This window comes from Podarcis muralis, chromosome 5 (genome assembly GCF_964188315.1).
Source record: "Podarcis muralis chromosome 5, rPodMur119.hap1.1, whole genome shotgun sequence".
In the NCBI taxonomy this organism is placed as follows: domain Eukaryota; kingdom Metazoa; phylum Chordata; class Lepidosauria; order Squamata; family Lacertidae; genus Podarcis; species Podarcis muralis.
The window spans coordinates 68,426,204-68,446,382 of NC_135659.1; the positions used below are offsets into that span (position 1 = coordinate 68,426,204).

Here is a 20,179-nt window from a genome sequence, read left to right on the forward strand (position 1 = left end):
GCCAATGGGACTCTCAACTTAGCCTGGAATGCTGTGCAATTAATTCCCTATGCAATGTCTCTTTCATTTCTCACTTGCATTGAGTGCTTTCACCACTTCCTCCCCCTTTACCTTGCTGGTCTCTGATGGTGGTATTACAATACACCAGACAACAGCTGCAAGTAACACGAATTTCATGATTTTCTCAGAAATACCACATAAGCATTGCAGGAACCTGAAACGAAAAAGAAGAAGTTAAGTCAGCAAACACTTTCTGAAGTTCCACATGTAACTCCTGGAAGAGGCTGCGTCTCATTGACACAGAATGCCAGAAGGTAGAATGTCAGAGATGGGAGAGTCCCCTTCCTCGAACCCTAGAGAGACACTGCCTGTCAGTGTAGACAGTACTGGGCAAGATGGACCAGTGGTTTGATTCAGTACAAGGCCTCTTCCTTTGTCCCTGCTTTTCTGCTTAAGTGTACCATGGACCATAGAGATGCCTCCTCCTTATATTTTGGCTCCAACCACCTCAGACGAGGTACATATGTGGGGACCAGGCCTCTAAACACAAAGTAGCATAAAACGCAGCAATAGGAAAGTCAACTTGGGGTTGTTCCCAGGTGAGAGACTGGGGCAGCTACAGGCAGGGGAGGGAAATGACAGTTAACTTGACATCAAAATGACAGGTGGACAGCCTGGGAGCATCTACAGTGAAAGCACGAATGCAATTCACAAACACACATCCATTTTGTGACTTTGCTCATTGATATTGTTTTGCTGATTTATATTGCTTTCCTTGAATTTATTGTGCAATGGGAGTCGTAGTTCAAAACATTTGGAGGGCACAAGGTTGGTAAAGCATGGATTAAAGTATATGGAGCTCATTTGTTTAGCAAAAAACAATCTTAAGTAAAAAAAAATTAAGTACAGCAAGCCCACAACTTATGTGGGGGTTACGTTCTGGAGATCAGGCGTAAAACCAAAATTGCATATAGTCAAAACATATTGTATTCAATGGCGGGTGGGATTGCCAAAGTCATTTTCCCCAGAACATTTGCACCCCTTTTAAATTATATTTTGGTTTTGTTTTGCCATGAATGTAAAGCTGAATGTGCACGGTTTTGTAAAAAAAAATTGCATAACCTGCATTACTGTATATGAAACTATGAATGTAAAAAGTGAGGAATTCTTATGCCACTCATAATAGTATATAAATGAGTCATCTGGGGCAGTTCTTTACCTGTAATGCCAAACCATGGTTGAGATGAGTCCTAGGCTTCCAGGAATCCAGTTTGCAGGGCAAATGTAAATGACAGGTTGCTGGTTTAGTATATTCCATGGCAAATGGGTTTGTTACAAACCAGATTTCCACTATTTAAACTGGTTTAGGGAAAGGTCTGTGTAAGGCCAAGATTCATTCATATCACATTGAAACATAGAATCACAGAACTGTAGCGTCGGAAGGGACCATGAGGATAATCTAGTCCAACCTCTGCAATGCAGGGAATCGTTTGCCAAAATGGGGTTCGAACCCATGACCCTCAGATTAAGAGTCTTATGCTCCTGAATTGGACCCTGCTTGTAATTCCCATGGGAAATTCATCAGTACAGTATGTGATGATCGCTACCACTGACTCAGGTGGCTTAAAAAAAAAAGGGGGGGGAAGCTTCACAGAAGATTGTGCCGTCAAGGGCTATTGCAGATGACAGCTGAATAGAACCTCCACCTTCAGACATCGTTTACCTCTGGTGCGGAGGTCAAACAAAAGGAAACGTATGACTAAGCAGGGATACATTTCCATATGCCCTCCCGAAGAAGGAATGCAATGAAAAGCGATCAATCGGCAGCATCCTGCGTGCAGATAATATTCTCTCCGGCAATTAAAACCCCTTCATTGAGCATGTCCGCACATTCACTCTCAGCATAGAGAAAACCGACCAGTTTGCAGAAATTTGGCGGCCCCCAAATTTAGCGACTGGAGGATGCAAACGAAGCCACGAAGCTCTCCCCCCATCCCGCTTGCCCCCCATAACTGGGGCGAGGAATTACCGGTATTCTCTATGCAATATAATACCCACCGAAGCTGCAGCAGCTCCTAGAAGCAGAAGAATCCACGCTAATCTCCACTGGTATTTTTTTCCCCCTGCTGACATCATCAAAACAGACACTGCTCGCAACCAACCAAAAGCCTTGTCCCAGAGGACGCGTTGAGGGATCGTTCAGAATTTCCTACCCTTGGATTCACAAGAAAAAGAAAAGAAGAAAAGAGGCGCTCTTGTGGATTAAAAGATTCGACAGCTAACATACACGCAAGGCGACTGCACGTTTGTACGCATTTGCGTACGAATTCGAAAGGCAGGAAAAGGTGGTCAGGCTGGCTCCTGTTTCAACTTTGCAGATTGCAGATTGACCCTGCAGTTTTGGAAAACCATGTCAGTCTTCTTCGCCTCAGTTGCTGTTAACAACAACGACACAGTATCAATATGCAAGGCAATTGACAGAGTAGTTTTAGCACCCACGCCCCAAAAGCCCAGGTCCTGGCAATTTATAGTCTAGGTTTCGACTGAAGGGGAAAACAGGAGGGCAGAAGAAGGAAAGAGAGTCACAGCACAAAGAGATTAAGTAGCCTACGCTAACACAGTTCCATAATTTCCCGCAGCCTAAGGAAACAGTGCCTTTGAACATGTACAGAGCTCCCTGCACTTGTGTAACGGGAATCACCACCCCCTCTGCTTTTAACGGTATGAAGGAATCGCCGTCTAGCCGAGGATATAGAGTAGAAAAACGGGCTATCTACAACCCAATGCAGAAAAGTCTAATGCGATGGTAATTTTAAAAAGTGCTGGGTTCCTTTCGCCCCAAAGGAATCGAAACTTTGCTCTTCTTTTATCAAGCCCCGTTCCTCCTCCTTTTGAAGCAGCCTCTTAGACCTGTTTGGTAAGAGCGCACGAGACTCTTTAATTTCAGCGTTGTTGGTTCGAGCCTCACGCTGGGCAAAAGATTTCTGCATTACATGGAGATCGACTAGATCGACACTCGTGGTCCCTTCCAACTCTACAATTGTATGGCTCTAGTCTAGTCGAACGCGATAGGCAACCTGTGGTCCTCCAGATGTTGTTGGATACCAACGCTCCCATCAGCACCGGCCAGCATAGCCAGTGGTCCGGGATGATGGGAGCGGCACATGTCAAAGTGGCGCATTGAAGGCAACGCACCACACCAAGGGGGCGCAAACTTACGCACCCTTCCGTGGACTGGGAGGTCTTCCTTCTGAGTGAGCAGCGGCACTTGGCTCCGCGAGTTCTGCAGCTGGCCAGGGAGCTCAGCTTGCTCGAGGAGCAAAGTGTTAATGCAATAGATAGGAAGTGGCGTAGCCGAGGAAGGCGGGCTCCAGGGGTGGGAAGTGTGCCCTGCTGGTGGGCATGAGGTTGTGCCGGCGCAATGGCTGCGGTGGACTGCGTCCTGAAGCTAGGAGGCAGCGCATTGACGCACAAAAGCCAGCTGGAGACCCTGAGAGCGGAGTCCTTGCGCGGGGCGGCTGCTCTTGTGCACAAGCTCCGCGAGGCGGGACAGAGGCGGTGCATAATCGTGCACGGCGCAGGGTAGGAACATAGCAGCGCAGAACTGGCGGGGGGTGGGGGGTGGGTGTGTGACTGGGCAGGGCTTCTCCCACGGTTGCGTGGCGAGGAGACCCTCCCCTCCAAAGGTGCGCGCTGCCACCAGGGAAACGCAGCGCTGCAGTGCCCCCACGTGCTGACCCGAAAGCAAGCGCCGCCTAAACGGGCAATCTGTGCACGATTATCAATGGGATTTCTTTCCTAGGAAGCTTCACATCTAATACGGTCTTCGTGCCTAGAGACGATGAAACCGATCACAAACTGCAAAGGAGCTTGATTTCAATAAGATAAATAAATATTTCCGCATTTCCCCCTTCCGCTGTCAACAATTGCCCCGCCTCTCTCTCCACTGCCCACTATTTTCTTTACAGTTGATGAATGGCAGATTTTCGAGCAGTAGAAACAGGAGAGAACACCCGTCATCTCACTTTGCCTACTATAACAAGACCAGCCCTGCTTGCTATTGTATTTATTGATGCTAGGATTAAATCATGGGTTGCTCCAGTCATTTCGAGTTACATTGAAGCATGTCCTATGTTGGTTGCTTCTTGTGTTTCATCCCATTGGAAATTTCTTCTAGTGTGTATTGCATAATGTAGGGTGAAGTTCGGAGAACCTGACTGATCTGTTATGCTGTACATTGCTGTATAGATTAGATGACCCTAGAGATCCTATAATAAAAGAAAACCAGTTCTATGAGATTTTTAAAATATAAACAGTCACTTACTGCACTCTGTCTTGCATGGAACATGAAAACAATAACTCTGGTGGCAGCAGCGCAACCTGTAATTTCTAGGCTTTGAGCCCACTGGGATTATCACAATAGTATTCTTATAGGGCTAAAGAATTACAGTGGTACTTCAGGTTACATACGCTTCAGGTTACAGACTCCGCTAACCCAGAAATAGTACCTCGGGTTAAGAACTTTGCTTCAGGATGAGAACAGAAATCGTGCTCCAGTGGCACGGCAGCAGCAGGAGGCCCCATTAGCTAAAGTTAAGAACAGTTTCAGGTTAAGAACAGACCTCCAGAACGAATTAAGTTCTTAACTCAAGGTACCATTGTATCTAAATCTGTGGTCTCTTAAGTGTAAACAGCGAGTTCTGAGCAGGAGCCCATGGAAGAAGCCCTGTACATTCTCCATTCCTCTCTTAGAAATGTTTTGCTCCTTGGAGTTGTCAACTCATGGAACTGAAAACATAAATGCTCCTGAGTCCTGACTTGCTCCATCTCTTTTTCTTTTAATCTGCCTGTTATGTCTAGCCAGGGATGCAAGAAAGATTTGCCAGCTGACTCACCCTTTGTATTTTGTCTTGGGTTCAGGGGATCTATAGTTTTTTCTTGACTAGAGGAAGATTACGAAGTCTGTGTGTGAAAATTTCTGTTTTAAAGCGTTCTCGGTGGTGAACTTGCTCTCTACCTACTCAGGTTTACTTGAAAAAAAGTATCTATAAGTGTGCATTTTAAATTTCCAGCAGGTGGCAGTAGCTCTCACTTGCAAAATATATTGATCTTATTTGTTCAGTTCATTCCATTGATTCCAAACAAGAGAGAAAGAGATCTGAATATTACAACTTCAGTTGCGGGGTAAGAATCTGTGGCATATACATGAAATGTTGAAAGGTCAAGACCAAGGTGGATCTGTTAAGTTGGAATGGCAGTATTTGAGCTTAGGGAGGGAAATTAAACTTGATGAAAGTGTTGTTGTGTAGGATAGGCTTCAATAGGCTGTGTTTGCTCTCCAGATATTAATGCAGTAGCATAAAATTTTCATTCAAAATCCTAATATATCAGGTATTTTCTGCAGACAGCCAAGATCCAAGGGCAGTGTTTGCATATCACAGTAAACCATGGTTTAATGGTCTACTGTGAATGTGCAGTTGGGTCCCACTTCGCTCCTTCCCTAAAATTAAGCAGTTTGCACATTGCAGTAAACTTAGTGGGAGTGGGAGCAACAAGCCATTAATGTGCTCTTCATAATTAATGGTTGCTGTAACAGTCTGGGGAGAAGAGATATATATAAATGTGCAAAATAAATAATGTTTTGTAATTGCGTGTACAATATTGGACCTAGCTTTATCTTTAAAATGTTGCATTAGATGATAGGTGTGATTGGGGATGGAGAAGCACCCAATCCATATGCATAGTCCACAGTCCCCACCTACCTGCGACTCCATCGCTGTGCCAGTCTTTCGCTTATATCAATTCATGGTGTCCGCAGCATCAGGAGCAGGTAGACAGCAATGGTGTATGAGCTCAGAATTGCCTGCTTTATTCACCTCACGTGATTCTCGTTTAGTAAACATGGACACAGATTGCTAGTAGGACTGACACTAATGCTATAAAGCAGGAGTGGCTAATCTGTGGCTCCCCAGGTGCTGCTTGCCTGACCCAGGATGACTGTGGATGATGGGAGTTGGAGTCCAATAACATCTAGAGGGCCATAGCTTAGCCACCTTAGTTTTACAGGTTGGGGTAGCAGCTGAGGCTGTGTGTGATATCATTAAAGCAGGAGCTTGTAGCTTTCCTGATTTTGTGGGTCTCCTCCTCCCATCAGTCCCAGCCAGAGTGGTCAGTGATCAGAGATGATGGAAAGCCATAGATGCCTTGCATTAAAGGGCATCGAGTTGTCAATTAGCTGATTTTCATGTTTACATCCCAGAACAGTGGCATTTGGCTTTTCTTCCCTTGGCGCCGTCTCAAATGTTTGGTAACACAGGACGTGCTGAAGCTGACTAAACTCTCTTTCCCAGCGAGTCTCCCATGCCAGTCTTATTTTTACACCCTCTCTCCAGCTTTTCGTCCTAAGCCTGCCATTTCTCATTTGCTGCTGATAAGTGTGGATTAGCTCTGGAAAGAGCCTAGCCAGACTCCAAGGCCTGCAATGACTGGCATGCTGTTGGTATGGGGACCAGCGGGGCATTGTCTGGTGCGATTGGATTACTCTGAGGGTTAGTATGCAGAGGGTGGATCTGTATAGGAATAGAAGCATCTGTGGCATTATTGGAGCCAGCTAGAGGATCTGTAACATGCAGTGCTGGAGAGAAATGTGCTTTGATGCTCAAGGGCTTAGCCCAAATCGTTGAACATGTCTCATGAACAGGTGTGAAGATCTTTCAATTACCACCCGCCCTGTAAAACCTTTCAAAGGTTTTGAGAGCCAAAGAGGGCTCTCTAACTGCGACTCAAGCGGGCATAGTGTGCATCTGCCACAAGTGAGGCTTTGCCTATTTTGACTATCCAGCATATCTCTGCCAGTAGTATGGTGTGATCTGTTGGCAAGAAACCACTCAGGCTAGATCAGCCTTCACCAGCCTGGTAGAGATGTTTTTGACTCCAGACACTTCGGACTCCAGCTCCCATCAGCCCCAAACAGCACAGCATTTACGATGACAGGAGCTGTAGTACAAAATATTTTGGGGTTGGTGAAGGCTGGGATAGACAGGAAGCTTACCTGATTCATTACAGCACTAGGAAGGATGCTCTCTTCTTCCTGCCATCTTCCAGTAATAGGCTTACACCAAAGTAATGGCTGGATTTAAGTGGAGTTACTGGCAATGCGCAGTAAGGCTGGTGAAGGAGAACAATGGCTGACTGGTCTTATTTCAAGAATACAGCCTGCTGTCAGTGACTGGCTTTGCATTGGTATGCAATGTTAAAATGCCATTGAAAACATGGTGATTGTGGGACTGGAAATATAGGATCTAGCAATTGCTAGGAATATCCCCCTCCCCAATTTTTGTGAAGAAGGGGGGATTGTGCCGTACTCCAACAGTTGGGATTCTGCTCTAGGTTATTTCCTCCACTTACTGCTAGGGAAGCACCGTGCCTTGATTTTAACATTTCCCTTCAATGTCGTCTTCAGGATTGAACAGAAATTATGTGTAGGAGCTGCTGAATTCACTTTTTTGCATCACGCAAGTTATTGAAGGATCTTTTCCCTCTCCTGCTTAGTCATTAAAAGAATACTTTTCAAGTAGTGTTCCGGGGCCCATCAGTGGTCCATAGGTAATCTTGTTGGGTGCATCACCAGCCCAACTCTGGGTTCTAAAAACAACATGGGACCAAGATACCTTCTGGAATGGGCATATCGGATCAACATCTAAGTCATCTAAGAAGTTACTGAACTACAACTCCCATCTTCCCTGGCCTTTGGCCATGCTTGCTGGGACTGATGGGAGCTATAGTTCAGCAGCATCTATAGGGTCAAAGGTTCCCCACTCCTGAGCAAAGTCCTGAGCAAAGATGAAAGTCTATTTGTTCTAAAGTTTGAGACTAACCAACTTTACAGCCAAGTGAAAGTCCCATTGTAGGTAAAGGTAAAGGTAAAGGACCCCTGACAGTTAAGTTCAGTCGCGAACGACTCTGGGGTTGCAGTGCTCATCTCGCTTTACTGGCCAAGGGAGCCGACGTTCATCTGCAGACAGTTTTTCTGGGTCATGTGGCCAACATGACTAAGCCTCTTCTGGCAAAGCCAGAGCAGCGCACAGAAACACCGTTTACCTTCTCGCCAGAGCGGTTCCTTTTTATCTACTTGCACTTTGACATGCTTTCAAACTGCTAGGTTGGCAGGAGCTGGGACTGAACAACGGGAGCTGCGGGGATTCGAACCGCCGAGCTTCTGACCGGCAAGCCCAAGGCTCAATGGTTTACACCACAGCACCACCCACGTCCCCCAAAAAATCTTGCACCCGTGGTCAACTCACTGGAATTTTTCCATAGAATTCCCTCCAGCTGAACATTGTTTTTAGGGCTACCAAGAGGCTTACTTACTTAATAGCTGCTTGTTAAGGCATTTTGTGTTCCTGTGGCGCAAGGCCCTGGAGATATTCAAAGCCCATTATTCCGTCAGAGGCTGCCTGGAAACTCTTAACGCTTAATTGCCATTAATCAAGGTCAGGAGCAGGTGGTTTGCTCATGAAGTGGGAGGGGGAAAGTGGCTTTCCCAGTATGCAGCATAGAGGGCAGCTATGGTATCCGTGACTGGCCTTTAGTTACATGCAGACAGACAGGCGATGTGAAGGGCCCTGTGTCGGGAGACAGCTCCCACAGGAGCAGCACTAGGCTGCGAACAGCCATTAACTTAATTGCCATGACCAAATAAATCTTAAGGACTGGAACTCAGCATTGACTCTCAAGAATTGCAGCTGCAGCGCTTGCCAATTCTTTAAAGCCTTTTGGAGCAGAGGGGAGGGGCAAAGATGGCACAGATGAGTAATGTTCTCAGGGCTGGGGAGAAAGATCAGAGGCAAGGTGAAGACCTTCTTGTCCGCCTGCGACTCCTTCTAGGGATTGATTCTTCTCTCGCATCCACTTCACCACCTCTGGGCCTAACTAGCCATTACAGGGGACACGTGACTACTGCCAACCCACACCTCCCTGGTTCCATCCAATAAGGGAAACGTGTGCAGTGTTATTCCTTGCTCTCACTCCAGTTAATGGCTGCCACTTGTAGGGGGAAAGGAACAGCTGAGTAGGATGTCATGTCGCTGGAGAATAGAGAGCAGTGTGAGAGTTTGCCTAGAAAGTAAGTCGGTGGGAGACTGAAAGCCAAGATGGTGATGTGAGCAACAGCCTCTATTTTTTCACTTTCCTGGATTTTTTATTTTTTTAAAAACTTGGGCGGCTGGCCCACATTACTTGCTTTTGGTGTAGAAACTAGCCTATTGCACAAAGCTAAAAATGGCATTAATTACTCTCTATCCATTTTTGCTTCTGCTCTGTAACATGTGGCTCTCAGAAGGGAATGTGAACTTCTGGCTGAAAGAAAGTTCCCCACTCCTGATTGAAAAGGACCCTTTTCTTTTTCTCTCGGTCACTCTTTGTCTCTGTTTCTCTCTCTCACACACACCCTCTTTCTGGCTGACAGAGTTGTATAAAAAGGGATTGGACAGGAGTTCCATTACCTCTGACCAAGCTAAAGCTTACGAAGAAGAAATTGAGCTGTGAGCAAAATGTGGTTGTTTCATTCGTTGATTGTCTCGAGTGGCCCTTAGGCATGGTATTCCTGGAACACTTCTTTTCTGTCAGCACCATCTTCTAGACATGCTCCCCATCTTGTGGTTATCAGAAGGCATTTTGCAGGAGAAGGGGGAATTAGCTAGCTCATGCGATCTGGCTGAATTCCAACTCGGCCAGTTGCATTTGGCACCTCTGAAATCCCCACTTGTTCTCCGGTGGGTTATGGGACCCATTTAGGCAGAGCTGTCGCACACTGCAAAACAGCTGCCCCTTTTCAGTTGAGAAAGGAAGCAAATTATGCAAGCTCCCGCCATGCATTGTGGGAAGTAAATATTGGCAGCATTTTAACAGGAGGCTTCAGCAGTTTTTGTAAAAAAAAAAAAATATTAAAATCCCTTGAGCCGCTGTAAACTCCCAAGATTAGAGATGGTGTGAGAACGTGAATAATTTCATTTGTTTTCCTATTTAAGCAGACAGTTTCCCAAGGGAGAGGCTGCCAGTTGCCAAATTGTTTGGAATAAGTTACTCCTGTGGAGGGGAAAAAAGAACGCTAGAATGCTTGCATTTCACCTTAGTCCTAAAAACACCCGTGCCATGATGTTGCTCATGGTCGCTCTCCTGCAGCTGTGGGGGCAGCTGGAAACACCCCTCCCATCATAAGACACATTGTGCAAACCTGTGATAGGGAACCTGTGGCCACTGTCAGATGTTGCTGGACTACAACCCCATCATCCCTGGCCATTGGTCGTAATAGCTGGGGCTGATGGGACTTGCAATCCAAAAAAACATCTGGAAGGCCACAGGTTCTATTATTATAAAGGTAAAGGGACCCCTGACCATTAGGTCCAGTAGTGACCGACTCTGGGGTTGCAGCGCTCATCTCGCTTTATTGGCCGAGGGAGCCGGCGTACAGCTTCCGGGTCATGTGGCCAGCATGACTAAGCTGCTTCTGGCGAACCAGAGGGGCGCATGGAAACACTATTTACCTTCCCGCCGGAGCGGTACCTATTTATCTACTTGCACTTTGATGTGCTTTTGAACTGCTAGGTTGGCAGGAGCAGGGACCAAGCAACGGGAGCTCACCCCGTCGTGGGGATTCGAACCGCCGACCTTCTGATCAGCAAGCCCTAGGCTCTGTGGTTTAACCCACAGCGCCACCTGCATCCCAGTATATTATTATATTTATGGCTTTTTTCCAGAAAGGCGAACTGAAAGCGACTTACAAACATTTAAAAAATAGATTTCTGTGTTATATTTCATGTTAGTTTTGGGGGTGTGGGGACTGTTAGCAATGGAAAACTGTCTTAAGGTTGCTTTCCTGAATCGTATTATGAATTAGATAGGCAAGGATGCTTCCTGTTGCAAAGTACAAACAGGTCCCCCCCCCCCCACCTGATTTACGGTCTCAACTATTTTGAATGTTTCTGACTTTATGGCAAAACGAGAAGGTCATACTGAACATTAGCGTGAAAGTCACTCTCTGGAAAAGCAAGAGAACCAAATGCAGATCATAATATGCAATTAATGTGTGGGGAAGATGCCACCAATGGCTCTCCTGCGCATGTGTGCTGAGGAAAATAGACACCTGTGCGTTGGCCGCTCATGTTCTACACTCAACGCATGTTCATGCGCACAAGGAAAAGTCATGACATCTGAAGCTGTCCTTTGTGCACCGATTCTTAACCAATTTGTAGATTAGGTTGATGGCTAAACTTGCAAAACATGGATATAATGTTTCATATATACTATATATGCTATAAACTGACACACGTTCAGGTTCTTGTCAAGTGTTCCTACATTTGTCAAAATTATGTGACCAGAAATGTGGGAGGAGAGCATAGCAGCTTCTAGAGACGAGTGAAAATTTTAAAGTGATAATTCCAAGGTTGTAATCCTACATGGGTTTACCTGGGAGAAAGCACCACTGAACACAGTAGATCTTCTTTCTGAGTAAACACATATTACAGTGGTACCTTGGGTTACATACGCTTCAGGTTACATACGCTTCAGGTTACAGACTCCGCTAACCCAGAAATAGTACCTCGGTTGAAGAACTTTGCTTCAGGATGAGAACAGAAATCGTGCAGCAGCAGCAGCAGGAGGCCCCATTAGCTAAAGTGGTGCTTCAGGTTAAGAACAGGTTCAGGTTAAGAACGGACCTCCGGAACAAATTAAGTACTTAACCTGAGGTACCACTGTACAGTCTTTTATTTGTGCAGCTCAAAGAGGCCAGTGTACCTCGTGCTTCTGATTCCTTGCAATTAACGTAACATTTGAAGTAGGTCTCATAAATCTCACGCATACTAAGACCTGTGACCTTGCTGCCAGTGAGATACATATGTTCCACTTCGAATGATAACTTATTTCAGGAAATCAGAGGCATGATTTGCACTTAACAAATGTGTAAACTGACGCTCTTACTTTTTTGCTAGGTTGAAGGGGAGGAATGGAATTTTATTATGTGACCATAGGCCATAACAACATAAAAAAGCAAAACAGTTATACTAAACAAGTCACAGATATCTGGTAAAATAGATCACATTTCAAATTGGATCAAATTGTTAAAACTCGCCAATCAAATAATATCAACTAAGAAATTTTATTTAAAGACCATTTTAAGGTAAAAATTAAAGGTTAAAATTGATGAGTATTAGTAAAGGTTAACATTAATCTGCATTAATATAAATTACCATGGAAAATTTGCATTGACTTGGCAATCCAAAATCCATGATCCTTTAAAATCTTTTTTTGTACAAAGTGCATCTATAAAAGCTGCCATGTTGTGAATTTTCAAGCTTCAGTCAGAATTTAATAACAAAAAAATGAGCTTCTGAGAACCTGACGGTTGAGGTTTTTTTCATCTTAGGGAGTCAAGTATCTGTCAGAAATTTCTTTAGTTGATTGTTGCTTTACCCAGACAACTGGACATTACCCAGAGGGGGCTTTATCCATGATGAAAGGTTAAAAGAGCTAAATATTTGTAGCTTGCTTAAGTGATGAGACAGGGAGATATGAGAGCAGTCTAGGAATACTTGGAGGGTGCTAATTCTTTTTCCTTCCTGATAGTTATTTAGCAAGGTTCACAGCATTAGCGTATGTGAGATAAAATTAAGAGGTAATATATTAAGATGTAATATCAAGGTGCTACCATCTTTGCAGTATCCATGGGATATAGTATTCAGAATGAAAGCAAGAGTTTCCAGTGTGAGACAGCTAACCCCAAACATTTAGGAAAGTCAAGTAAAGGCTGCTGGCCCAGAGGATTGGAGGAACCACAGCTCTCAGGCTTCCCTATAGCACCATATAATGCACCTTGCTTAGGAGGATGAGTGGCTCTACCAGTTGCAGCATTCAGGAGATACATCAGGTGCATCTGTAATATTGTTCTGAAGACAGATTTTCAGCACAGTCTCATCATAGCAAACTGGTTTGAGGTATTGCAAAGCTAGATTTATTCCTAGAGATATGGTTTCGGTTTCTTTCCTGTATCAACAAAAGCACCTTCTGGCTCCCACCACCCTCATTTTGGAAAGCAGAGAGCCCTCTTCATGTGTGCGGCATAAACATGTAGATCAGGAGCAGCGACCGCAAGGTTGGGGACCAAATGCATCCCTCCGAGCCTTACTGTCTCGCCTTTGAGACCCTTCCCAGGCTGCTCCATACCCTCCTTGAGTGCATTTGCCGGGCTGAAATCCTTGGATTCTGATTTGCTTGCCTGGGTGGAGTATAGAGAAGATTGTGTGTGGACTTACTGTATAAAGGTAACATTTATATCCATTCTGTCCGCCTCTGGCATGGAACCTTCAGAAGATAGCCACTCTATGTGAGCAGGGCTGAAGCCCATGGATTGTTTCTGAGCCTCCAAACCATGGTCATGACTTCAGCAATGAAAGACTTTATCTACAAATGTGAGGCAAACAACATTTGTACACTAGCTGAGACAGTATTTTAAATAAGCAATGAGTTGTCAGAAATTGAAGCCACTGGCACAATCTCATTGTGTGCCCTAGCCTTTCCCTGGCCAGTTGGAACATCTCCACAAACTGGGGTGCCATGTTTTCATTTGGGAATAACAGCTTTGGAGGCCCTTTTCACACTGAGGCAGATGCCGATTGCCATTCATTTTCCTGCTCCATAAGAAATATGAGCCTGTTATTTAGTAAATCCTTCAGAGTCTCTCCACTGGGTTCCACTCTAATCGAGTCGCCTTTCTGAAAAGCTTCTCAGTATGGTGCCCCAGCTGAGAAGCATCTTTCTGTGGCAAGTGCCTTCACTTACATGCCTGCGGGCAATGCCAGAGAGGGTTTGCAAGTCTGGAAACACTTCGGTCTCTGTCCTTGTCTCACGTGTGTCCTCTCTGCCCTGGTTGCTAATGTATCTTGTTGCTGGTGGGGATGCCATCTGGATTATGCCCTGTGCTTTGATTCTCCCCACCCTGCCAAAGTGTTTTGCCACCCGGTGATGTTAGTAGTACACAGTGATATGGAGAAGCTTGAGGAGAGAGACTGATGTTTGCAAGAAAACAATAAGAGGGAAGGGAGAGAGAAATCCCAATTGGGAGCCACCTCTAAACCAAACATAATGTTGGCTTGATCCTCTGATCAGAAGGAGATGCTAGGGCATGTGACTTGACGACAGGTGCTCCCTGGAGAGCATTATGGGGCTCCTAAACTAGTATGATATATGAAGTTCTCACTCCTGCAGGGTTCAGGAGCAAGGGACCCTCAGCCCTGCCGTTGATAGCCATCGTGCAGTCACTGACTCCACGGTGCAATAAAAATAGACCAACCACTTGACTAAGGTTGCTGACTTCATGGAATAGTTGACAATAGCAAATAACATTTGTTCAGTTGATCTACCAGTTAGACTAGTCAGTTGACCCAAACCTGGCTCCTGGATATGAACTTAATCCCAAATAAGTTCTGGTGCTGATCTGCTGAGTAGCATCATGGAAGTCAGCCTTCCTGCCTCCCCCCACCCCCCTATATTGCAAACTAGTAGTGGAATGTTGTGCTTAGGAATAGCTAGATGGAATGCACTCCGAGAGATGATATATAGGATGCTGCTTATTGCCGACTTGGTGTCAGGGTTGCAATGTTGTCACTGGACATGCCTGTATATGGTTGCACGAGCCTATGGAGCCGGCTACAAATATCCCCTCCTCTTGGTTTCAGCTCTTTGTGGCTTTCCTATGCTAACCTTTCAGGAGAGAACGCAACAGCCGCCCTGCCAGTCTTTTGGGGGATTGTGGCGATCTCATCCCATCTCTATGCTACATTAAAAATAGTTTTCAAACAAACATCTCCACCCTTTTCAAAATGATCCCCAAGCCATGGATGTGAAATCGCTGCTTCATCCCCCTTGCCGCCACCCAGACTTTTCCACCGTTGCTTATACATTCCTCTCTCTCCCTTTCTGGCATCTACCTTGCGTTCGACCTCATTTTCTAAAGGCCTCTGCCGGTCATTTTTGTCCCACTTTGAAAATGTTTAATTACCTGTCCTGCTTTATGTTAGATGCCAACTTTTCCTGGCTGGGAATGTGCCTTGGACACACACTTATTCCTTTATTCACCAAACAACTTTCAGACCAGTTGTCAACCTGGTCTCTCCCATGAAAATGCTAGGCTCTTATAAGTTGCTCATTACAATCTCCCTTCATTAGGATCATCGGAGGGATGTGTGTGTCTTTAAATCAGATCTCTAACAGTGAGACTTTGTACCTTGGGAAAATGTCTTTCACCCTGAAGATTACCCCTTGCTTTTGTGATTGTGATGGAGTTGCACAAGAGTTGTAGGCATCTGTTTGGGATTGGAAGCTCACAACCCAGGCATGTTGCAAGTCTCCTGATGAAGATGGAGGGCCCTTGGAGGAGAGTCTTGGATAACAATTTTGGTGCACAGACAGGCTGATGTGGAAGCAGATGTGTCTTTTAAGTATCCTGACCTTGTTGGCAGTTCTGGAATGGGAAGTATTGAATCCCCATCCCTATACAGTATTCATTTTAACTAACTAACAGAACAATCTTGTATTCAAGTTATACTGGCTGAGCAGCTGTAGGGTTTGGCAGAAGCCTTACTATGTTGAGAGAACTCAAGACACATATTAGGCTGGAACAGGACTGAACCAGGAATGAGGAGGGGACAGAGCACACTTTCACTGCAGATATGAAGCAGGGTGGGCTTTGGTAATCTTTCATAATATGGTGCCCTGTATGAGGCCCAAATTTGACGTCCCCAATTTGACGTCATCATTATAGAGCTTCTCAATATTGTGCCCTCTTGGCTCAGCACCCTGTGATGGGGAACCAGCCACAATGCCCTATATCCAGCGCTGTATCCAGGGGTGAAATGGAAAAACAGAGGTGCTGTGTTGTTTTTCCCAATTTCCCCAGCTTTTAAAAATTTGTTTCTGGAAAATAGGGCAAAAAGAGAAAAATATGGGTGAATTTTTTCTAGGTTTTCCCCACCCCCAGCCTTCACGTCTTTACTCAAGACCATGCTCCTGTTGAGAGGTCAACTTTCCACCAGCCCTGGACCTGGTGGAAAGAGTTCCTATCCTAGGGGATGGGGATTTTAAATAGTCACCTTAATGCTGATGAGCAATCTGCTGACGTCGCCACAACAAAGCATAGAATGTGGTGTAACCCAGCAGCCAATCACAGCACACCACAACTAGTCTATATAATCCCACAGAGGAAGGCCACAACCCAGATTATATGGTACATGGAATAGGAATATATTTCTCTGGCCTGATGTTGAGGCTCACAGGGGGAACTTTGGTGAGGTGAATGAGGAAGAAAGATAGCTTGCAAAAAAGGAAGCGCTTAGCACAAACAGCCTGTCCCCAACACACTCCTAGCAACTTCAGCATATTCTCTTCCTAGAACTGTAATAGGTCCCTCACCCTGGGACTCTGCCATCGTCATTCACCCCACTCCAACAGCTGGGCACTCCAGAACAGAGCAGCCCACCGCAGGTCAGCAAGGGAAGAGGATTACCATGCTGCAAAGTTTTCACCACCATCACTACTTTTTCTATACAGTGGTACCTCAGGTTATAGACGCCTCAGGTTACAGACGCTTCAGGTTACAGACTCCGCTAACCCAGAAATAGTACCTTGGGTTAAGAACTTTGCTTCAGGATGAGAACAGAAATCACACAGCAGCGGCGCAGCGGCAGCGGGAGGCCCCATTAGCTAAAGTGATACCTCAGGTTAAGAACAGTTTCAGCTTAAGAACAGACCTCCGGAACGAATTAAGTTCTTAACCCGAGATACCACTTTATGTGAATGCTGTGTCTTCCCAGAACTGTATTGCTGGAACACTCTTCCCCCTCAATAGTAGGAAGAAATGTTCCCTACACAGGCAAGACCCTCATCCCCACATGTAGGTAAGTTTGCAGCAGTTTCTGTTCTGACCAGTCTTCCTCACAATCAGCACTGATTCTGTTCCTCTGCAGTTCAGTTTCCTCTAAATGATACCGTATTCATCTTTTCTTCTGTTTAACGCAAATTACAAAAATATTTATGTAATTTACGGATTTAACATAATTAATGTCATAATTCCCACACTATTCGTTTCAACGTAAAGGAAACGGCAAAATAGGTCATTAATCACGTATCAGTTGTTTAATTAAATCAGAAAGTTGGGACCAAATACCAGTCATATTCACTGGATGGATACTTTTCATATTGACTAGATTGATTTCCATTCCAGACCATTCCAAAACACAAACAATGGCAATTTACACAACAACACACGTTGTTTCCACACGCACAGGATTATACAGTAACCCTCAATGGGGAAATGTTAGGTATAACTATAGTCACAGTCACTTCAGTCATTCTCTTCCCTGCCCCCAGGGGTGGGGAGGCTGAGGCACAAGCACTAGCTGTCACTCAAGTGGCACCACTCACCCTTCTTTCTTGCTCTCTACCATGCATTCAGGCTGCTTTGCTCTCCACAGGCTGCTGTTCCACAGACTAGGGACCCCCACCCTCACACATTCTGTGTAGACCAAGTGGGAGGCCTACCCAATGACCATCCACAGGGACCAGGATGCTCTCAGTTATTCCTCCAGGCTGTTGACAACCTACTTGTTCCAGGCAAGCTTCTGCATGACAATTATGCAGCAGGTGAAAGTGCTCCTACAATGGTGCTGGACCCATAGAGGACTCCACTAACTTCTCTGCTGTCTGACAAGGCCCTGCCCGACATGGGTCTTTCCCTTTCAGGGTGGCCTTCATCCCAGATGCTATTCAATATGGAATGATGAGTTTGCCACATGCATTGTTTCTTTGTTGCTAGAGAGTGGTAGATCAGGACCACGTTCTCATCAACCTGGTATGATCTGGTTTGAGCTGGCCTCAGGATGAGGTTCTGAGGAGGGCAGGCAAAGTGTTGGTTGGGCTCAAAGGCTAGTGGCTCCTCCACTCTGCTCTCTCAGGTTCCTGGATCTTGCAGGGTTGTTGTAAGGACTGCAAGATAATTCTGTGAAGTCCTTTGAACATTCCAGAGCACTCCATATAGAACTGAAGAACTGTAGAGATGGAAGAAACCCTCAGGATCATCTAGTCCAACCCCCTGCAATGCAGGAATATGCAGCTGTCCCTTACAGGAATCGAACCTGCAACCTTGGCATTACCAGCACCACATTCTAACCAACTGAACTATGTGCTAAGTATTACTACTGCTGCAAATAATAATTATCAATGCTCCCAAATCACCAAGGCAGTCTCCTGCTCTCAATTACTGCTCAGTCATCCTAAGAACTTTTAATTGAATTTTTACTTACCTGATTATTATTTTTTACTGTAAGGAACATTTACTTGATGGGGTGGAAATCCTTAGGAGAAAAAAGAAGTTGGAAATAACAGTGTGGCTGTCCTTGACCCCTGCACCCCCACCAAGGGGGTGGGGGGGTGGGGAAATGGGGAATCCCACTTCTGGCACAGGGTCATTGTGGCTAGTGCTACGGTTAAAATTCAGATTGTCTGATTGTGTGGAAGACCAATCAGGGCAAGGGTGTGGCTGGGGAGAATGGGGAACGTGCACCTTTTCAGCAACCTCCTCCCCTAGCAAAGGTGTTTATCCCATTGACAAGCAGTCAAGCAAGCCCCCATGGTCCTTTTGTAATTGCTGCATTAGCAGAGGATCAAGTAGCACTTAATGGTTGCACGCTGCCATAAAACATGCTTGAAAAGGTCAGGCCCCTCGTGAAGGGAGAATATTTGTGGCACTCTGACATAAGCCTTGGCCGCTCACTCGCAACAGGTGCGTGCTTGTAGCCCCTCCTCCAAGAACCAACGTCTGCCGTGAACCTCCTCTCCTTACCACATGCCAGGCTGGTTTGCATGACTCCTGCTTGCTGAAGCTCTCACAAATCATTGCTGAGATTAGCAGGGAAGAATGTGGGAAAGGCATTCAAACCCAGAAGCTGTGGGCAAAGGCAGAAGGCAAACAGGAGCATCCATTCCGTCCAGCATAGGCTTTATAGCATAGAATCTTAGAATTGAAGAGTGGGGAGGGACCCCAAGAGTCATCCATTCCTACCCCCTGCAATGCAGGAATCCCAGCTAAAGCATCCATGACAGATGGCCAGCCAAGCTCTGCTTAAAAGGCTCCAATGATTGAGAGTCCACAGCCACCCAAGGGAGTCTGTTCCACTGTCAAACAGCTCCTACTGTCTCTTTTTTAAAAAAGAAAGTTATATCCTTCCTTCCCCCCCTCAAAGAAACTCAACATTGCTTACAGCAATAAAACAGGCATTATCAAAGACCAAAACAACCAAACTTCAAATCCACAAAAAACAAAAACCATCAGAAAGCCCACTCATTAAAACACACACAACACACATACACCTCAGAATCAACAGAAACAGCAGTTCATAAAACCAAAGTAGAGAAACATAAATGAAAACAGCATTGACATAGCCAGAGTGAGGAGGCAAAAGGGTCTTGGCTGAAGGCCTTCCTAAACAACAACGCCTAAAACCATAATGTATTGTGGCTTGGTGAATCTCAGTCAGGAGGACATTCCATGGGATGGGCATCTCTACTGGAAATGTCCTTCACATTGATGCCTCAGATAGCCAAGGAATCTGAAGCAGTGTCTCAGATGATTAGTGGAGCAATATATGGAAGAAACAGGAGAATTACAGCTTCCCATTGCTGAGTGGCCCACAGGAAAAGCCTCTTGGTCACTTTGATTGGTTCTAGTAGCTACTCAAGCTGTTATGGCTTTCCTTGTATTTCTATGAAATGAAGGCAAGCAGCTCTTGAAAATACAGAAAGAACAAAGGCACCCTAGAGGCCTATGCACCAGAGTATACTGCAAAGAAGGTTTCTGAATTGGGACTTTCAGAACGTCATGGGATTGCACACAAGAAACTAAAAAAGCGACTAGCTTGGGATTGGTTCACAGATACCGGTAATTGTGTTGCTGATGTGAGGAAATCAGGAGGCAACAAAAGCTAAAGGTGAATATGTACAGTAATGCTAATGTGTGTACTAAGCACTATATTATGTACAACAACCATTAGGAGCATAGGACTCTGTCTTACACCTAGTCAGATTATTTCTCCATCTAGCCCAGTACTGATTCTGTTCTGGTTCTCATAAG

At 45.3% G+C, this 20,179-nt stretch overlaps 2 protein-coding genes across 5 annotated transcripts in view; one reads left to right on the forward strand and one right to left on the reverse strand.

Annotated features, from left to right (window-relative positions):
* TMEM9 (transmembrane protein 9) overlaps positions 1-3,321 on the reverse strand; it is a 43,452-nt gene extending 40,131 nt beyond the window's left edge. Inside the window, exons 1-2 of one of the 3 annotated variants that reach the window (XR_003707304.2) lie at positions 3,224-3,321; positions 112-214 (exon numbers count right to left, since the gene is read on the reverse strand). Coding sequence is in view for 2 of the 3 variants with exons in the window: in XM_028734613.2 (XP_028590446.1) it covers positions 112-177 (66 nt within the window). In the remaining variant the exon portion in view is untranslated. Of the gene's footprint in view, positions 1-111; positions 215-2,058; positions 2,215-3,223 lie in introns of those variants that run through there. The other 2 variants (XM_028734613.2, XM_028734615.2) reach the window with 2 other exon arrangements.
* A 47-nt stretch (positions 3,322-3,368) lies between these two features.
* The window catches only part of LOC114599410 (uncharacterized), a 35,288-nt gene continuing 18,477 nt past the window's right edge, over positions 3,369-20,179 (forward strand). The window contains exon 1 of one of the 2 annotated variants that reach the window (XM_028734617.2): positions 3,369-3,582. In XM_028734617.2, the coding sequence (XP_028590450.2) occupies positions 3,422-3,582 (161 nt within the window). In that variant the 5' untranslated portion in view covers positions 3,369-3,421. The remainder of the gene's footprint in view (positions 3,583-20,179) is intronic. The other variant, XM_028734616.2, reaches the window with a different exon arrangement.